Genomic DNA, 20,751 nt, shown 5'->3' with positions numbered 1-20,751 from the left:
CCTCAAAACGACAACTGACCCCTTGCACGCGAGTCACACGCGGCGACTGATGCCACGCTCACCATGTTGGTGGTCAATAGGAGTGCGTTTTGACGTCATAACCAAAACGGTAACCGAGCTCACAACTCGGTTATCGTTCAGTCTGAACAGCAGAACCAACGACCAACAACCGAAACAGTTTTGGTTGGGGTCGCCAAAACGCAATCCAAGTTTACGTGTAAACGCCGCGTCGCCTAAAATGGGCACTTCTCTGAATAACACTTGTTGACATTGACCACCAAAATGGCGCATCCACAATTATTCTGATGATGACGTCATGTGAATTGGGTAAAAAGGCGGAATCGCACGGCATGGAAACATCATGCGACTGATAACTGCGGCCGTCTGCGTCTGCGTCAAGGAACACAATTACAATGAATATCTTTGCCGATGGACAACGACTGATAGTTTCAGCTGTCTGCGGTCGCTAGCGGGTTCGTCAGCGACAATTGACGGCAAAACACGTTGATTGGCGGCATTTCCAAAATTTAAATTCGCAGCTCAACGCTGATTGCCGTGCCCCCTTTATATTCGTCATAGTGTGAGCCAGTAAGCACCAGGCCGATGATTGTTTCGACCCCAAATACTGAAATACTGTTGTCGAGATAGTACTTGGAGATAGCATCATGGAGCATTTAATGTACTTGTCCCTTTGGGGGGGGGGGGGGCTTTTAAAAGTGCGTATGCTTAGGGTTTCGTGTCGCTCGTTGATATCGCAAAATGCTTTAAGCCCTGTTCGTACTTCCTGCGAATGCGAATGAGATACGAATTTTTTTTAAGCCAAGGCATTTCAATTTTAGGAGTTGAGCTACTTTCCACTGATTGCGAATTATACGTTGCGTGCTTGTGACGTCAACAATTCGTATCTATTTCGCCTTCGTATTTGCAGGTAGTATGGACCGGGATTTTTCGCTAAGAAAGCTTTACATCATGTCAATAACGGTGCTTGTAACAAACGGCAGGCGATTTGTTAACCGACCGACTCAATCACAAAACTTTACATAACGAAAAACTGGTACAAAGAAACACAATCAAATTTCCTAAAGGGTGCCCACATTTGTAAAACGCACAACAACTGCACTGTAAAAAAACACACAAGTGTGTTTAGGTTCTTAAAAGGGTTTCGAATGCGTCAAAGGGTTTAGGTTGAACACCTAACAGTGTATGAGACCATGAGTTGTGTCGGAAAGCAATGGTTTTTGCCCATTTATAAACGGCTGATGCGTCAAACTAAACGCGTCAAGCGTTTACAGTTTTTACTATGATGCGTTTAGTTTGACACATCAGCCGTTTACATTATGTTTAGAATGTGTGTAAGAAGCGTTTAAAAGATGTTCAGCACATCAACTAATGCTGATCACACCAGTGTTTAGGTTTGATGTAGAAAAGTATGGGCGAATCCCATTGTTTTACAACACAACTCATGGGCCCCTATACAGTGTTACGTATTTAACCTAAAACCTTTTGATGCGTTGGAAATTTGTTACTGAACCGAAACACTTGTTTTGTACGGTGTGTCTTGCTGAGGCGCACCATCAATTAAGTTTATCTGTTTGCCATTATTTGTTGACGTTAAACTGTGTCAATTATGCCAATGTTATTGCAAGACGACAACAGAAAGCCTCAAATTAAGAGAAACCAATTATACAGAACAACTGTCCCTTGAATCGGGGTGTGGTAAGTATTTTTAAACCCTTGGCAGCAAACGATACACTCGCCTTGCCTCGGTTGTTGCCCCCACGGGTTCCCAAAAGACCATCGACATCTTATTATAGGGTGGCATCTTGTATCAATGTTCAATCTGAAATAGTTTACCAAATTATTATATCTACCATAATGCAATGGTCACGTCAAACAATGCAATGCCATGATGATTTTACCATAATTATCTGTAAAGACACTGGACACTATTGGTAATTGTAAAAGACCAGTCTTCCCACTTGGTGTATCTCAACATATGCACAAAATAACAAACCTGTAAAAACTTGAGCTCAATTGGTCGTCGAATTAGCGAGATAATAATAACAGAAATAAAGATCCTTTTCACACGAATTCTAAATCTGGGGTCTCAAAATCAAATTCGTGGAAAATTATTTCTTTCTCGAAAACTACGTCACTCCAGAGGGAGCCGTTTCTCACAATGGTTTATACTACCAACCTCTCCATATTACTCGTTACCAAGTAAGGTTTTATGCTAATAATTATTTTTGAGTAATTACCAATAGTGTCCACTGCCTTTAAACAATGTGTTTTAAACGAGCAGAACGTCAAGCGCGGTTTATTTCAATCCAGTGGTAAAAAACATAGTCAATTTGTTGAACAAGGCATTGCACTGATAAACCAGTTAAAAACCAGTTAAGTGTATTGATGCCTCATCTTAAATGTCTGCAAGTAGCGCGAGAAAAAAAAAACCTATGAGGCAATGCTTTACGGCAAGGTTTCAAAGGGAGATGCAACTGGGTGCGCATGTTTGCGTACAATCGCAGTACCACCACAGTTCACTAAGATGGCAGAGCTTTAGGTGAGGAGAGACCTAACCACTGCATGAGAATATCAGCTGTATCGAGTGGTGTCCCTTTTGGGGCAAAAACTGCAACCTCATTGCAATAGGCTAACATTCAACCCACTACTTGCATCTAAAAGCCAAAGCTTAAGTCCGGGAATAGAATGAGGAACACTTACCTTGATGATGTTTCCTTGTAGTCCAAACCTTCTCCGTTCCTCTTTTCTGATGCAAAGTTGTTATGAACACTGCTGCTGGTGCAGCGCGTTTAAATACTGCTGTATTTCCATTGAAGTGCTCATCAGTCTACTTCGGGTTTTATTGACAATTGATTGACAATCGATGAGCAGCCAATCATAGATACTTGTTAAAGTCAATGATTGAAAGCAGTGACTTACTCTATCATTGGTTTGGACGAGGCTGTATGTTACATTTGTGGGTCAATACCGTGTTAAAGTCACTGATTTATGGCAGTGACTTACTCTAGCATTGGTTTGAATGATACTGTATATTGAATGGATGCCAATGGTGTAAAACTCTACACTACATTGTGTATGTGTTAAAGTCACTGATTGAAAGCAGTGACTTACTCTATCACTGGTTTGGACGAGGCTGTATGTTACGTTTGTGGGTCAATACCGTGTTAAAGTCACTGATTGAAAGCAGTGACTTACTCTATCACTGGTTTGAAGGAGGCTGTATGTTATCAATGGAGCTCAATTTGTACATGTTTCAATGGTATGGTATTTTTACATGTATATTCGCCCTACTGGGTTGCACTGTGTGATTGCTTCCTGAAGTTCCTAGCCGTTTTCCTTCTATTTCCGCTCAATTGATGTATTAATCTGATGATTATGAGTTAAAGTGCAAGTTTATTATCAAAGAAAGAACTGTGTACGCAATATAGGTACTGTTCAGATGGTTCTCTTTCTTGCTTCCACTCTTTTGACGTTATGTTTACGAACACTAACTCAGTTTTTTTTTTCGAAATGAAAATGCAATGACAATGTATTTATAGTAGAGTGCGCCACCAACAGAGCAACATTAAAGGCACTGGACACCATAGGTAATTACTCAACAGAATTGCTAGCATAAAGACTTACTTGGTAATGAGCAATGGAGAGATGTTAATAGTATAAAACATTGTGAGAAATGGCTCTCTCTGAAGAAACCTAGTTTTTGAGAAAGAATTTTTTTCTCAAGGTCTCGAACTGAAGACATCTGAAAGCACACAACTTGTGCGACGGGGTGATTTTCCCATTATTCTCTCGCAATTTCCAATTTCCAAACGACCAATTGAGCTCAAATTAATGTTCACGGGTTTGTTAATTTAAAAATTTGTTGAGATACACCAAGTGGAAAGACTCACTTGTGCTTGAAACTTACCTAATGTGTCCTGCCTTTGCCCTTAAAGGGTATTTTTAAACTGATATTTCAATTGTATCCTCTGTGTTCTCAGAGTCTACTACCACCGAAACGCACAAATGCTTTTGGGAAACAAGAATATTCAATGGAGCAACAACAATCAATACAAACCACAAAAATCAAAAACAATCAAATGAACTTTTGGATGAGATTGAAGTAATTTTGATTGTTTTAAAAAACACTTATGGCAGGATTCCGCCTTGGGCCGGTGTTTCATGGAAATCTGTCCCCGAAAATTTCTGTCCCCATCTTGGGCAACTTCTTTGACATAAAGGACTCGTTCATATATTGAAAATCTCAAAATCGTCAAATGTGCGACAAGGGGTATTTTCACCATTATTCTTTTGCAACTTCGACGACCAATTGAGATCAATTGTTCACGGGTTTGTTGAGATATACCAAGTGGAAAGACTCACTAGTGCTTGAAAGTGTCCTAATGTGTCCTGCCTTTGCCCTTAAAGGGTAATTTTAAACTGATTTTCAATTGTATCCTTTGTTTTCTCAGAGTCTACTTCCGCACAAATGCTTTTGGGAAACAAGAATATTCAATGGAGCAAACATAAATTAAATGAACACATTGCGAACAAAATGTATTAACTATTTTACATTTTTTGGATGAGATTGAAGTCATTTTGATCGTTGAACACGTAACGCAGGATTCCGCCTTGGCCCGGTGTTTTTAATGGAAATCTGTCCCCGGAGATTCTGTCCCCATTTTGGGCAGGTGTGTCAGGAAATTATGTTCTCCCGAAATTCCCTCCCCCTTATACGGCAAACTTGTTACAAACTACTTGTGATAGTGCACTCTGTTAAATGACCCTCACTCAGCCCATGTTAGTGTCTCAAACAGGGGAAAGAATCTCCGGCAGCACTGATTTCACTGAGACACCGGCAACCCATCCGGGCGCCTAGTCCTGGAGAATTGCGCGTGGCCCTTATAGTGGCATGAGATTTCTGTCCCTTGGAGATAGTTTCATCCTTTTACAGTGAGCGGTGACCATGGTCGTTTCTTAATTCTGAAAGCACCCTCTTTTGATTCCATCTGCTTTAGACCGTATTGATATCAGATACTCCGAGGAAAAATCCATAGCACTCCGGCTATTCGTTAACCGCGGCCCATACCAGTCTGGGGAAGACAGGAGGGGTTAGGTCACTTCGTTTTTATGCAGTTTTTCGGAAGCAAAAATAAAACAACATGTTCGGTCGCCAGTCAAATAAGACGAGTTGTGTTCCTCCGACAACGGGGCCTACAATCCCGGCCGAAATGCTTGGGCCACCCATTCCTACCTTATTTAAACCCATTCCCTGTCCACTTCCCACTGACAAGTTTTTAGGGTTTGTGTACTTTTTGTAGAAGGACGCAAAATCAATGTTCACTGATATACGGTAAACTTGCACTGTTTGAAGGTAAAACGGTAAAAAGTTTCGCTTAAATTTTGTTTGCTGAGGTGTTGTAGGTTTTGACAAAAATGAGTAAAACAGTGTTAGGAAAATTAGTTCAGCTTGCAAACTGTATTTACCAATAGTTTTAGTTCAATATCAATTAAATACGCAAAACACAAAAACCAAAACGATCAATTGATACGGTGTTAATGTTCATTCCTTCAATGTATTTAAAACATTTAAGTGACACCACTATTTCTAAAACTATGCAATATATCTTAACGTCTAGTACACTAAATGGATTATAGTTAAATTTAACAAAAACATGCTTTGTAGAAATAAAAGTATCTAGTAATATACTAATGCTTTGTATTCTAGCGTTAATGCAAACATTAACACTGTGTTTTTGACGACCTTTAACGTAATAATTGTTTAATTGTGAAATGAATCAGATGTTGACAATTTGAAGATTCGATTCAAATGCAGGGGCTGGAAACAACACACTAGCAGCAGTTACTTGGTTTAATGTCCAAGCTTTGGGTGTATCGCGTTGCTAAGTTACTCCCGTTTGAAATAAGCCAGTGTATACATTTTTATTAAAAACGAATTACAAGTAAAGTGATGTTTTCGCGCAAAAGGATACAAATAAGACTAAAATTTCATCACAAAACTGTTGTTTTGAGAGCGTTATTGCTAAATACCAGTGTGTTTAAAGTCACCTGGATGGAAATATGTGTTTAGATATGAGAAGAATATGAATAAACATTTAAACTAAGGTTCTATAAATTTAGTTTCCAAAGTTAACAAATTTAAAAGTAGGCCCGACCCGAGAGGGCGCTGTTCGTGACGTCAATCGAGGCGCGATATTTGAAGCAGGACGGCTCATCCAAAGTGTTTGCTGCACAGCGCTGGAAAAGACGTCGGACCGAACAACTTTGCAAACTGACCCCACTTTTAGTTATTTTGCTGCCCCAAGCAACAATACACGTGGTCGACATTGCCGAAAAATGCAAGAAATAAACCTGTTTTTGAAACGTACAAACTAGAACTTGCATGTAACTGCACGTACGAGTGTTCAATGTACGATCGAGGCAAAGTCTGCCTCGATTGACGTCACAAAAGGGGTAGGCGGAGTCACCCCAAACAACTTTATCTATTTTTTAAACATGTAAATCGTTACAAACAATACTCAACAAATTATGTTATTGTTCATTAACATATACTAATATATAACATAATGTTTAAAGAAAAATAAATTCTATTTCCAGGTGACTTTAACCCTTTAAACTCGACCCCATTTTTAATAAATTTGCATGTGCTCAGGTTATTTATTAAAATGTCTGGTTTACTTCTTGGAAACATGTTAACATTATGCATCATATTAAAGCTTACATATAGTGCTATTTTATAAGAATATTTTTTACCCCCAACAGGCTATACCATGCAAATATAGTTCTAACAAAAATCACAGAGTGGGTCACAATATTACTGTCAACGAAACCTTTCTGTGTAAGGTAAAATACGACATTGTGTAATCAGCTAATATTCCGAATAATTAAGTCACGGTCGAAGTGAGGAAATTTTTATTTTCCAAATTCACACTAAGATGGTGTATTGGTTTCATGCCGATGTGACGGTTTAACGAATCGCTGTAAGTGTAATATATTTTCCCCTCTTTGACATGTTAGTCGTGACATCATCAAACGTTTTATACGAAAATGATTCAAAACGAATACCCAATGTTTCATCTGCCTTAATCAAAAGTGCTTTCTCATGTGAAAACAAAGAAACGCTCAAACCACGACAAAAAATTAAATATTTCTCCATATCGAAACATGTTCAAAAAGCGACACAAAATAAATGTTTTCTGGTAACTTTACAACGCAAGTTCTTTTTGATCACAAGTTGTCGTTAGTTTAATATCATAAGTATTGTACATTAACGAATATATCAACAGAAGACAACTGTTACCAGTTGTTAGGTGAATTATTTGTATTTTTTTGCCTTAACAGGGTACAGCTTTTTCAACCAATTTAAAATGTTTGAAATAAAATTGCCGGCACAATCGGAGGCCACAATGAGTTATAAGTCTGAGTCTGTATCAAGGAATCTGAAGTTTTGTATGTACTGTTTAATAAACTGTCAGTTTTTGTTGCGTAGTTTCATTTTGCATTTTATGGACTCATCATGGTTTCAAGGACTCACCATTGCACCCTCGGACGGAATTACAGGCTGCAGAAATTTCAAACTTTACCGAAAATGTAATAAACTCAAAAAAGGGATGAACTGATATTTACAGCACTGTTTATGTGACAAAAACACGTTGAAATTGTTTGTCACAATACACGTTTGCAAAATCAAGTGTTCAAATAAAACGTCTTTGCCATACTTATTGTCTTGCAAATAATAATACAATTAATAATAAAGTAATTTTATTCGACTCATCTAAACACACGTTCGATTTTCCACGATTAACTCATTGTTATTATATTTGTAAAAACTATATAGTTGCATATTAGTTCATTTAAATCGTTGTCTAAAACATTTAAACGTAAATGTAATAAACTCAAAAAAGGGATGAACTGATATTTATAGCACTGTTTACGTGACAAAAACACGTTAAAAGTTCTTGTAACAATACACGTTTGCAAAATCAAGTGTTCAAATAAAACGTCTTTTCCATACTTATTGTCCTGCAAATAATAAAACAATTAATAATAAAGTAATTTTATTCGATTCATCTAAACACACGTTCGATTTTCCACGATTAACTCATTCTTATTATATTTGTAAAAAGTAAATAGTTGCATATTAGTTTATTTAAATCGTTGTCTAAAACATTTAAACGTTTCCGTGTGTTTGTATGTTTGATTTAGATTTCGTACAGCAGGAATCCAGTGAAAGACGTGTAATGGTTAGAGCTACTATATACGTAACCGTGTACAGCTAAGTGAACTTGATCTTCACAGTGCAGGGGAATCACTGCACTGCTGCTCACTTGATGATAACCTGCATCGTTTACACGACCTTTTACAATGGTGTTACCGTTCTTCATCAGCTTGACAAATAGGTAGGACTCACTTGATGATTTCAGGACTGAGAACATCAATACGTATACCCCAGGCACATTACACGTAAACGTGCCGTTATTCAAGTTGAAATCAGTCCCTTCCTCTGAAAACAATAACTCTTCAAAGGGCAGAGGATCATAGTCGGATGGAGCGTTGAAGGCGGTATTCCTCACTGCAGTGAAGGCGGACCGTCGCGTACTACATTCACCTGCTTCACCAGTCTGTCCAGCTGGTCCAGGTTCACCTCTCTCCCCCTTCAAACCATTCATCCCAGGCAGACCTTGAAGTCCTTGTTTCCCTGGTTGACCGACTCCTTGCTCTCCCTTCAGTCCATGTTCCCCTTTAGCGCCTGGCTCACCAACCAGTCCATCTGACCCCTTGTCTCCTTTAACCCCGGGTTGACCTACCTCACCAGGAGAGCCATCATCACCTCTGGGGCCTACAAGTCCTTGACCATGGTTCCCATTAGATCCAGGGATCCCCGGTATACCGGCTGGGCCCTGGCAGCAAGAGTTACACGTCATTCCCGAATCAGGTGAAACTGCTGCTGTAGCCACCAGGAACTGAACTTGCATAAAAGCCAAAACAATGGCCACTGCTAACGTAATCTTCATCTGTGAAAATTGTAAGAATGACAACATTTATAGCAATTGTGTTTTCGTAGGTGTTAGGGTTGATCATTTGTCAGTTGATCCTCTCCTTTTATTATGTATTCGCCCGTAAGGTATCAGATTAGATCAAACTGCACACTAGTTGATCAACTGAATAATAGTGTAAGTTTGCTGAACTTAATCGGTAAATGAAAAAAAATAATGTGTTTTTTTAAAGCAATTAAATGAGAACGCCTTTGGAGTGTTAAAACTGTTTATAATTGTTATTATAAACAGAAGTGTCGTTGCCGATCGGTTTTGACCACCGATGTCAAACTCTGGTGTTTCTGATCAGCAGAGTGTGGGTTCGAATCCCGAGTCATGACACTTATAACCTCGCCTTTCGCATGGAACGTAAAGCCGTTGGTCACATGTGTTGTGTAACGCATGTTAAATATCCCAGTGCACTTATCGAAAAGAAAAAAAGGGCTCGCCTCGGTGTTCCTGGCTGTGGCTGCTGATGCGCCGTAGCACCTTGTAAACCATTATAAGGTGCTAAATAATTGGTTCTCAGAATTTATTATTTCAATAACTCTGAAAAGTTTGTATATACTCAGCGCCAATTGGGTACCTTGTTGGTAGATACTTCGATGTTATTATTATTTTTAGTATTCGTTGGATTGCCCCTCTACGTGTGCAAACGATAATAGGTCTGTTGTAGTTTGAGCCGAGCAGCGAAATGGTCCGTTTGTGACACAGGCCATCTCGGGACCTGGAAACTGGTTAATTAATACTTATTATACTAGAAGAAATGCCTGAAAAAACACGGAGGTTGGCTTTATAAACAAATTTGTTACTATTGAAAGGTTTTGAGACATCACAGTTTCGACCCATACATAAAGATACACAATACGTTGCCGGCGATCATGTGGTGTCACTTGGAACCATCCAGACAACATATTGACTTGAACAAAAATGTGCGGCTGTAGCTAAAACAGCACTCTTGAGTTTCCAGCCGATTTTGCACATACTCTCAGCACGGATCAACTCAAAGCTGTACGTGGTCACTTATTGAGTTGATCAACTTGACGTAGTTTCTACTAAATATATTCCGAATCTCATTCTTAATTATAGTGTTTTTGACTTGAGCAAAGACATTTTGTCAAAAGTGGAATGTGAACCTTGGACCCATATTGTTTCGGCGCTCTCCTACCGAGTTACTAATCCATAATGTTCACGATTTACCTTTTTGCCAGCAATGTTTAAAATAGTTTTTTTTTTTTTACAAATGTTTCGCACAAAATAGAACTAGAAAACATTTTACTGAGAGTACAGAGTAAGGGTAGAACCGAGAGTAAAGCTAACTTAATTCAAAACAAACAACAGTTGTTTTTATATTTGCTCCTTTGTTAAGGCTGGCTCACACTATGACGATTATGGAGCATGCTACGTTTAGCTGCGAATCGCAATTGCGAGTTTGCCGCCATTCATCGTGTGTTGTCGTCAATTATCGCTGACGAATCCGCTAGAGACCGCAGACGGCTGCGAAAATTAGTCGCGTCCGTCCCTACTGTGTAAGCCAACCTTTAATAAGGCTGGCTTACATAGTAGCGGGGCATAAGCCAAACGGAAAGTGGCGACCGTGAAAATCCCAAGACGTTGGCGGCAAAGTAAAGGCAAAAAGCCCAAAAGGAAAAATCATAATTAGCTGACGGGGAGGGAACGACCTTCAGCGACAACAGGAAAAGGGTCACACGGCTGGCAGCGGATTGGGTGGCGGCAAGGAACGGCAGCTGATGAAGGTGGGTTGTGGCGACGATGACGTGACTCGTTTGCCGACATCAAACAAACAAACAAACAAACAAACAAACAAACAAACAAACAAACAAACAAACAAACAAACAAACAAACAAACAGTCAAACGCTAAAGCATGGTTGGGTAGTGGACCCCCTCCCCAAATTAAAAGAGGCCAAATGCACAGGAGATGCCAGAAAATCAAATAAAACAATAAAAACAATAAGGCAGTACAAGGGGCTGGATGCATTGCAGTTATCTAATAAAATCACAGTTAAAATTATGGATAGCAATAGGTAAAAATGAGTTCTTGAACCTGTTAGTCTTAAGGCTTAGTTGACGGATCCTACCAGGGGTCGATTTCACAAAGGTAGTCCTAACTTAGGACTAGTCCAAGGCAATGCTAAGAGATAGGACCAGTCCTAAGTTAGGATGAGTTACTGGTCCTAACTTAGGACCAGTCCTATCTCTTAGCATTGCTTAAGACTAGTCCTAAGTTAGGACTACCTTTGTGAAATCGACCCCTGATTTGTTGTGAACAATCAGTGGGTAAAGGGGATGTGTGTTGTCAGACAAAATACAGTGGAACTTACTCATAAGTCTATTCTTAACTAATTCCTGAAGACCGTCATTCTCTGAACCAATAATCCTACTGGCTTGTTTGGTAATGCGAACTAGTTTTTGCCTATTAAAAACTGAAAGTGAATTAAACCAAGTGATTGCACAAAAAGTCAACAAGGATAAAATAGTACTCTGATAAAATAGATTAAGAATCCGGGTGTTAACATTAAAATACTTCAGCTTCCTGACAAAGTACAACCGTTGACTAGCCTTCTTACAGATTTTCGTGGTGTTAAAGTTCCAGTTCAGCTGATCATCAATTACAGTTCCCAGATACTTGTATTCCTTTACCACTTCAACAGACATGTCATTAATTTTAACAGGTTGTACAGGTTGAATGTTTTTTTGAAAGTTAAAAACCATTTCTTTTGTTTTATTTACGTTAAGAACTAAGTTATTTCTTTCACACCAATCAACAAACTGATTAACTCTGTGTCATCTGCATATTTAATCACAATACAAGAACTACTTTGGACATTAAAGTCACTTGTGAACAATGAGAACAAAAGAGGTGATAACACACACCCCTGTGGAACTCCAGTGCTTAAGTGTGCAACGTCAGAGCTAACACCTGAAAATCTGACCTTTTGTGGTCGCTGCAGTAAAAAAATCATTAATCCAGAGGGCAAGGTGTTGGTTAACTTTCAAATGCTGTAATTTATACAAAAGAGACTGCGGCCTTATTGTGTTAAAGGCAGAGGAAAAGTCAATAAATAATGTTCGTACATAGCTTTTACAATTGTCAATGTGCCCGTAAATGTTATGCAATAACGTCATAATTGCATCATCCACACCACGATGCGCACGATAGGCAAACTGAAAAAGGATCCGCTGCATTTCTTGTTTCGTTGAGCAGAATACCTTTGATGACCCGTTCAAAGCATTTCATCACAATAGGTGTGAGGGCAACCGGTCTATAGTCATTGAGAACAGCTGGCTTCGTTATCTTTGGAATTGGAATGACTGTTGAGAAATGTCATGCGACTGATAATTGCGGCCGTCTGCGCCAAGGAAATGAGGGTTACGTTCTCCAACGAAATCTGAACGCATCACAATGATTTTTTCGGCTGTCACAACTTTGCCGACGGACACGACTGATAATTTCGACCGTCTTCGGTCGCTAGCGGGTTCGTCAGCGACAATTGACGGCAAAACACGTTGATTGGCGGCAACCTTTAAAATGCAGTACGCAGCTCGACGTTGCTTGCCGTAACCCTTATTTGTCATAGTGTGAGCCAGTTAGCACCAGGCCGATTACTTGTTCGACCCTCAAAAACTGGGACACTGTTGTCGATATAATACTTTTGAATAATTCGTTGACAAGACTTTAGTTTTGAGATGACCTTGTTTTCAAAAGTGATGATTTCAGCGCAGCTATGCATGCAATCAATTATCGGCATTATATAAACCTGTTCGTACTTCCTGCGAACGCGAATGGGATACGAATGTTTAAGCCACATCCCTGTTTTTGCAGGAATTGAACACATTTCAACTGATGCGAATTAAACGTTGCGATTTTGTGACGTCAAAATTTGTAAAAATTCGCATTCGCATTTGCTGGAGGTATGAACAGAGATTGTTTTGCTTAAAAAGCTATACATCATGGCAATAACGGTGCTTCTAACAAACTGCAGGCGATTAATTAGCTGACCGACTCAATCACATAACTGTTCCTAACAAAAGAAAACTGGTACAAAGACAAACAATCACATTTCCTTAAGGGTGAAGACATTTGTAAAACGCACAACAACTGCACTGTAAACACAAACAAGTTTTTAGGTTCTGTAACAGTTGTCGAACGCGTCAAAGGGTGTATAGGGTTAACACGTAACAGTGTATGGGGCCAATGAGTTGTGTTGAAAGCAATGGTTTCTGCCCATTTATAAACGGCTGATGCGTCAAACTAAACTCGTCAAGCGTTTCGTTTTTACTATGGTGAGTTTAGTTTGACGCATCAGCCGTTTACTTTATGTTAAGAATGTGTATTTAAGAAGCGTTTAAAAGGTGTTCAGCGCACATCAACGATTGCTGATCGCACCAGTGTTTAAGTTTGATGTAGAAAATGGGCGAAACCCACTGTTTTACAACACAACTCATGGGCCCTATACAGTGTTACGTGTTTAACCTAAACCCTTTGATGCGTTCGAAATTTGTTACAGAACCCAAACACTTGTTTTTACGGTGTGTCTTACTGATCGAGGCTTACCATCATTTTAGTTTATATGTTTGCCATTATTACGTTTAAATTGGGTCGAATTTTGCCAGTTTTGTTGTAATCTCGCAACATGGCAATGTAATGCCTTCAAAAAAAGTACTCAATTGCCCTGGTTAAACAGAACAACTGTCCCTTTAACCGTGGCCCGCCACGGTTAAAGGATAAAGTGTAAAGATTATCTTAAAACCTTTGGAGCAGGCGATACACTCGTCTTGCCTCAGTTGATGCCCCCTCGGGTTCCCAAAAGACCATCGACATCTTATTCTAGGTACATATCTTGTATAATGTTCAATCTGAAATAGTTTACCTAATTACTATATATAAAATAATGCAATGGTCACGTCAAACAATGCAATGCCATACCTTTTTGACCATAATTATCTTTAAACAATATGTTTTAAACGAGCAGAAAGTCAAGCGCGGTTAATCAATCCAGTGGAAACGAACTTATTCAAACTTTTAAACAATGCATTCCACTGATATCAGCGTGTTAATGCTTTGTCCAAAACCATCTGCAAGTAGTGCGAGAAAACAAAACTTCAGGCAAAGGAGATTCAACTGGGTGCACATGTTTGTGTACAATCATAGTACCACCACAGTTCACCAAGATGGCAGAGCTTTAGAAGAGAAGAGACCTTAACCACTGCATGAGAATATCAGCTGTATCGAGTGGTGTCCCTTTTGGAGCAAAAAACTGCAAGTACATTGCAATAGGCTAACCTTAAACCCACTACTTGCATCTAGAAGCCAAAGCTTAAGTCCGGCAGTAGAATGAGGAACACTTACCTTGATGATGTGTTATTGTAGTCCAAACCTTCTCAGTTCCTGTCTTCTGATGCAAAGTTGTTATGAACACTACTGCTGGTGCAGCGCGTTTAAATACTGCTGTATTTTCATTGAAGTGGTCATCAGTCTACTTCGGGTTTGATTGACAATCGATGAGCAGCCAATCAAAGATACGTCTTAAAGTCACTGATTTATTGCAGTCACTTACTCTACCATTGGCTTGGACGAGGCTGTATGTTACAATTGTGGATCAATACCGTGTTAAAGTCACTGATTTATGGCAGTGACTTACTCTACCATTGGTTTGAATGATACTGTATGTTGAATGGATACCAATGGTGTAAAACTCTACACTACATTGTGTATGTGGTAAAGTCACTGATTTATGGCAGTGACTTACTCTATCATTGGTTTGAATGATACTGTATATTGAATGGATGCCAATGGTGTAAAACTCTACACTACATTGTGTATGTGGTAAAGTCACTGATTGAAAGCAGTGACTTACTCTATCACTGGTTTGAATGAGGCTGTATGTTACCAATGGATATCAATTTGTACATGCTTTAATGGTATGGTGTTTTTACATGTATATCCGCCCTACTGGGTTGCACTGTGTGATTGCTTCCTGAAGTTCCTGGCCGTTTTCCTTCTATTTCCGCTCAATTGATGTATTTCCCTGATGATTGTGAGTTAAAGTGCAGGTTTATTATCAAAGAAAGAACTGTGTACGCAATATATATACTGTTCAGATGGATCTCTTTCGTGCTGCCACTCTTTTGAAGTATATGTTTACGAACACTAACTCAGTGTTTTTTTCCGCAATGGAAATGCAATGACAATGTATTTATAGTAGAGTGCGCCACCAACATAGCAACATTAAAGGCACTGGACACCATAGGTAATTACTCAACAGAATTGCTAGCATAAAGACTTACTTGGTAATGAGCAACGGAGAGATGTTAATAGTATAAAACATTGTTAGAAACGGCTCTCTCTGAAGAAACATAGTTTTTGAGAAAGAAGTATTTTCTCGAGTTGTTAAGGTCTCAAACTGAAGGCATCTGAAAGCACACAACTTGTGCGACGGGGGTGATTTTCCCATTATTCTCTCGCAATTTCGACGACCAATTGAGCTCAATTTAATGTTCACGGGTTTGTTAATTGAAGAATATGTTGAGATACACCAAGTGGAAAGACTCACTAGTGGTTGAAAGTTATCTATTAATGTGTCCTGCCTTTGCCCTTAAAGGGTATTTTTAAACTGATTTTCAATTGTATTATTTGCTTTCTCAGAGTCTACTACCACCGAAACGCACACATGCTTTTGGGAAACAAGAATATTCAATGGAGCAAAAACAATCAAAACAAACCACGAAAATCAAAAACAATCAAATGAACTTTTGGATGAGATTGAAGTCATTTTGATTGTTTTAAAAAACACTTATGGCAGGGTTCCGCCTTGGGCCGGTGTTTCATGGAAATTTGTCCCCGGAGATTCTGTCCCCATCTTGGGCAACTTCTTTGACATAAAGGACTCGTTCATATATTGAAAATTTCAAAATCGTCAAAATGAGCTTAAAGGCAGTGTACACTATTGGTTAATTACTCAAATTAGCATAAAACCTTACTTGGTAACGAGTAATGTGGAGCTGTTGGCAGTATGAAAGACTGTGAGAAACGACTCCCTCTGAAGAGACGTAGTTTTCGAGAAAGAAGTAATTTTCCACGAATTTGATTTCTCGCCAGGGTACTCGCGGCGGTATCTGACAGGTCACCCGGAAAACTGAACACGCCGGAAAGCTAAAACCGTTCGAGCGACGTGATGATATGTCCGACTATGTCACCCGGAAAACTGAACACGGCGGAAGACTGAAACCGCCACACCGGCCCGCCTTCGGCTTAGTCTTTTGTTTACGGCCAAATTAACGCGGGGTCCAGTGGGAACGGGGCCTAAGATACTGTTGATTTTAGACAAACGCTTAAGACCTCGTACCACTCCCCTTTTCCATTGTTTTACTTATTGTTATGAACAAACAAATATCTGTTAATGCAGGAGAAGATTGTTGAATAAATAAATATTATTGAAGAATTCGAGGGCCCAGTAATTTAATAAATACTCCTTGCATGTCAATGAGAGGCCTACAATTTATTAAGAACGTGTACATTGAGGAGCAACTATTTCGAATAGTGCCAAGATATTATGATTCGGTTATCACAATTTACAGTCCATCATTACGGAATCATCAAAACGTGTATGTAATTAGATTGTATGCACATTCAATCGTTAAGGATTTGTAACGCTGATACGCCATCCGCTATTTACGCGGGGAGGGGTGGGGGTGGGGATGGGAGGGGAGGCGTTGGTGAATCCATTATGACGAATCAAGCCGTTATCACAGATTTAAACATCGCTGTTTTTTTCGGGAGGGCTTTTGTAACTATTTGTTTTTTCGAGGTGATTTTTGTTTTTTACAAATCTTATTACAACTCCTCATACAATTATGCTGAAAAACCGTTACAGTAACACAAAGTATAAAATTGACCGACATAGTATACCACTTTAGTAAAATGCAGAGTTAACCTAGGCACAATACTTTGAAGGAGTCCCATTTTTTGTAAAACTTCACAGTAGATTAATTGGTATTAAACACTACAGATGTGAAGTTGATGATATAGTACAAGTACCGATATAGATAATGGCCATTTGAAATATGAAATTAAAGTTCAAGAACCGATAATTTATTTCGTAGGTTCAAAAGCTAAAGAATGAATGACATGATAAGTTATTGCTGTTCTATAGTTATGAAGTCTGTAATTCAAACTGACTATGACCTCAGTCGGATACAAACAGTGACGATCGGTATACACTGTTTCATTACCTCTGATTTTGTTACTTTAATTTCAACATAATAATAATAATATGAACACTTATAGTGCGCCGGTATCCACCACAAGTGATGCTCATGGCGCAAGGAAGAAACACAAAATTAATGAAAAGCAGCTGTGAAAAAGTGGGTTTTGAGGGCCTCTTTGAACTTATGAATAGAGGACATGTTACGGATATTAAGAGGCAGATTATTCCAAAGTAAAGGACCAGCATGAGACAAAGCCCTGTCACCCCAACTGTTGTGGGTGTGGGGAACAACCAGTAATGACGAAGTGGATGATCTAAGACATCTGGAAGGATTGTAACGGGTAATTAATTGACAATTATACTGTGGAGCAGAACCATGTAAAGAATGAAAAACAAGCAGAAGTAATTTGTATTGAATGCGATATTGAACAGGGAGCCAGTGAAGTGCATTTAAAACCGGAGTGATATGGGTTCTCCTGGAGGACAAAGTGACCAGCCGAGCTGCAGTGTTTTGCAGTCGTTGCAAACGAGAGATTTGATTCTGTTGTAGAAGACAGAAGAGAGAATTACAATAATCAAACCGGGAAGAAATCAGAGCATGAACAATCTTGTCTGTGGTAGAACGAGTTAAGTATTGACGGATAAAGCCCAGATTTCTTAATTGATACCAAACTGATTTACATATGTTAGAAACCTGGTTAGACATAGACATAGCAGAGTCAAATGTAACACCTAGATTTTTACAGACTACAGAAGGCTTAATTTTACAATTACCAATGTTGATATGAGAGACTTTGACCTTGGCCAGATGAGCTACAGAACCAAGTAAAATCATTTCAGATTTGTCATTGTTTAACTTGAGTGTTGGATTTAAGATGGTTAATTTGGATCTATATGCTGACTGCAGGAGGCAATGTGATATCACAAAGTAAGTAGGCATATAGTGGTTCTCGCTTGAATAGAGTAGAGCCCCATTTGACTTTTCAACGGATCAAAGTTGAATATGATAGTGTATGCAGACTTAGTGATCACATTGTTTCACGCGAGATCTGGTTGTACGAAAGCTCTGTTGTTTTGCATGTTGTTATCACGTGAATATTGTTCCATTGTCTTTTATTGATAGTTTAACAACGAACACAACAAATATTACAGCCGATTATTTGTTATCGAAAAACACAGAAGATGAGGGTCGAGAAAGAACACACCTTAATCTCATAATAAAATACCCGGTATATGTCTATGCATGTATCGCTGTCTTAATATAACAATAAGGTTTATAACTAATAGGCCAATATAGATATCCGTATAGTGATCAAAAGGTCATTAATGAAAATGAAAACCCCCATAGTCAATAAATGGATATTTTATTTAATAAATGAAAGTTTTTCTTAAAGCTAATAAATGCTAGTTATTTAATTAGGTTTTCGTTGCTTTGTATGCTTTCTAAAGGCAAGGCAACGGGATTCGTCAGCACTGCCCGTGTGACACACGCTACCCCTGCCGCACTTTACGCACATTCGCCCCATCGAGACTGGGAGTGTGACTCTGATATACCGCAGAAGGAAACTGACATCGGTTGCATTGACATCGCTCAGCAACTCATAACACTCGGACAGGATACACAGGTACAATCTGCAACATTGACACAAACCAGTGTTTGCGTTCACTATTCTGAATGTATCGTTTGATTATTCGCCACCCTCATCAATATCATGGGTTATTTTGGTTTTTGAATCAGAGTATCTCACAAACTGACCGGCAATGAAACAGGTAGCTGGAAGCACTCGATAGTTAATCAATTTAAACAGTTAATCAATTTAAACAGTTAATCAATTTAAACAGTTAATTAATTTAAACAGTTAATCAATTCAAACAGTTAATCAATTTAAACAGTTAATCAATTTGAACAGTTAATCAATTTAAACAGTTAATCAATTTAAACAATTAATCGATTTAAACAGTTAATCAATTTAAACAGTTAATTATTTTTTAGCATTTTTTTAAAGCGTGCTCACATAATGAAAGGCTGTCAAATGTCATTATTTCAAACTTGTCAGTATCACTTTATGCATGGTGTCCGTCTATTTAAGAAGCAGCTTCCTAGAATACCCTTCCTGCTAGTCATTGCTGCATGCCGACCACCAACTTCATGGTACGGTCATTTTTTATACTAATTCTTCATTAATCTATGCCAGGTTATAATGGGTGGGGGAAGGATGAAAATGTTACCGAGAGAAGCTGCCGACCCAGAGTATCCTGAAGACTCTTCTAAAGCTGTATCTATAAATGATGGACGAAATCTCATCGGTATGTATACCTGATCAAACTTAAACCCAATAAATGATGACTAGTGCACCATTTTGCTTTAACAGCTTCTGATCCCATCCAGATTCCATAGAAACCGAGCTACTGAAATCAATAATGCTGAATTCATAATGGTGAATCAATAATTTGATCGATAATAATTAGTCGATATTGGTGAGTCGATACTTGTAAACCAATAACGACTATTCGATGTTGGTGAATCGATAATGGTGATTCGAAAATATTTGTGAATCAATAACGGTGAACCGATAGTCGTAAAAAGATAACTGTGAATCAGAAATGGAGAATCGATAATGGGAAAAGATAATGTTGAAACGACAATAGTAAATCAACATTGGTAAGTCGATAATGGTGAATCGATAACTGTCCATGAGCCGCAAGGCGCTGACATTACCATAGAGACAGCATGGTGCGTAGTTATAGAAGATAGGAGGAATGTACTTGAATATAAAGTGGTAATGAATCTGAAATAAAAGATTCGTTTTTACAAATCAAAAATTATGTATGATGTATATTTTTCATATAATTTAGTACTATTAGTTACGTTCACTCCTAAGCTAGGAGCTGTGTAAATTATATGTAAGTAACATCATACACAATTTTGGATTTGTAAAAACGAATCTTTTATTTAATATTCTTCCGCAATCCAGATGAACTTATTTAATGGTAATGAATCTATTCGTCTTATTTTCTTTTCTTTTTTTCTGTTATTGTTCTTTTTAAAGTTTGTTTTCTTGTAGAAGTATCTCTCATCGAAATAGTTGCACTTGATCAAACCTTGACTTTATAGATGTTTTCAAGATAGTTATAGTTCCACAGCATTTAGTTTTATTTTCGGGCACATGAAGTAAAGGATTTATTTCACTAAATGTTTTACAATATTATGTTTTCTTTAAGACGAATGGCAAGCAAGTAAAGACAAGACAAACAGCAAGTACGTGTGGAATTTAAACAATTTAAAGAACAATTTAAAGACGTCAATCCACTTGAAACTGACAATCTTTTAAGTAGGTTGTTGCTTCATGTACCAATTTGAACAAGTACAATCTATCGTCTGTATGGCACAGCCAATGTAACCAAGGTATGTCGTTTGGAACATGATTTTGCCTACAACCCTTAAGCCGCATCTATACTGAGCTAA

At 38.5% G+C, this 20,751-nt stretch overlaps 1 protein-coding gene and 1 pseudogene across 1 annotated transcript; one reads left to right on the top strand and one right to left on the bottom strand.

Moving 5' to 3' along the window:
- Window positions 1-20,751, top strand: part of LOC139950986 (alkaline phosphatase-like) — a 176,820-nt pseudogene that overhangs the window by 64,659 nt on the left and 91,410 nt on the right.
- LOC139950438 (uncharacterized) lies at window positions 8,223-9,035 on the bottom strand. Its single transcript, XM_071949120.1, has one exon. It carries the CDS (start codon window positions 9,033-9,035, stop codon window positions 8,223-8,225), a length of 813 nt encoding a protein of 270 aa, XP_071805221.1.

The sequence above is a fragment of the Asterias amurensis genome, chromosome 18, assembly GCF_032118995.1.
Source record: "Asterias amurensis chromosome 18, ASM3211899v1".
Classification (NCBI taxonomy): Eukaryota; Metazoa; Echinodermata; class Asteroidea; order Forcipulatida; family Asteriidae; genus Asterias; species Asterias amurensis.
The sequence above is the reverse complement of the archived record's forward strand: the minus strand, read 5'-3'. Positions and strand labels throughout refer to the sequence as shown.

What these genes read in the sequence shown, in the direction of transcription:
- LOC139950438 (XM_071949120.1), bottom strand. Translation starts at nt 9,035, where the DNA reads ATGAAGATTACGTTAGCAGTGGCCATTGTTTTGGCTTTTATGCAAGTT.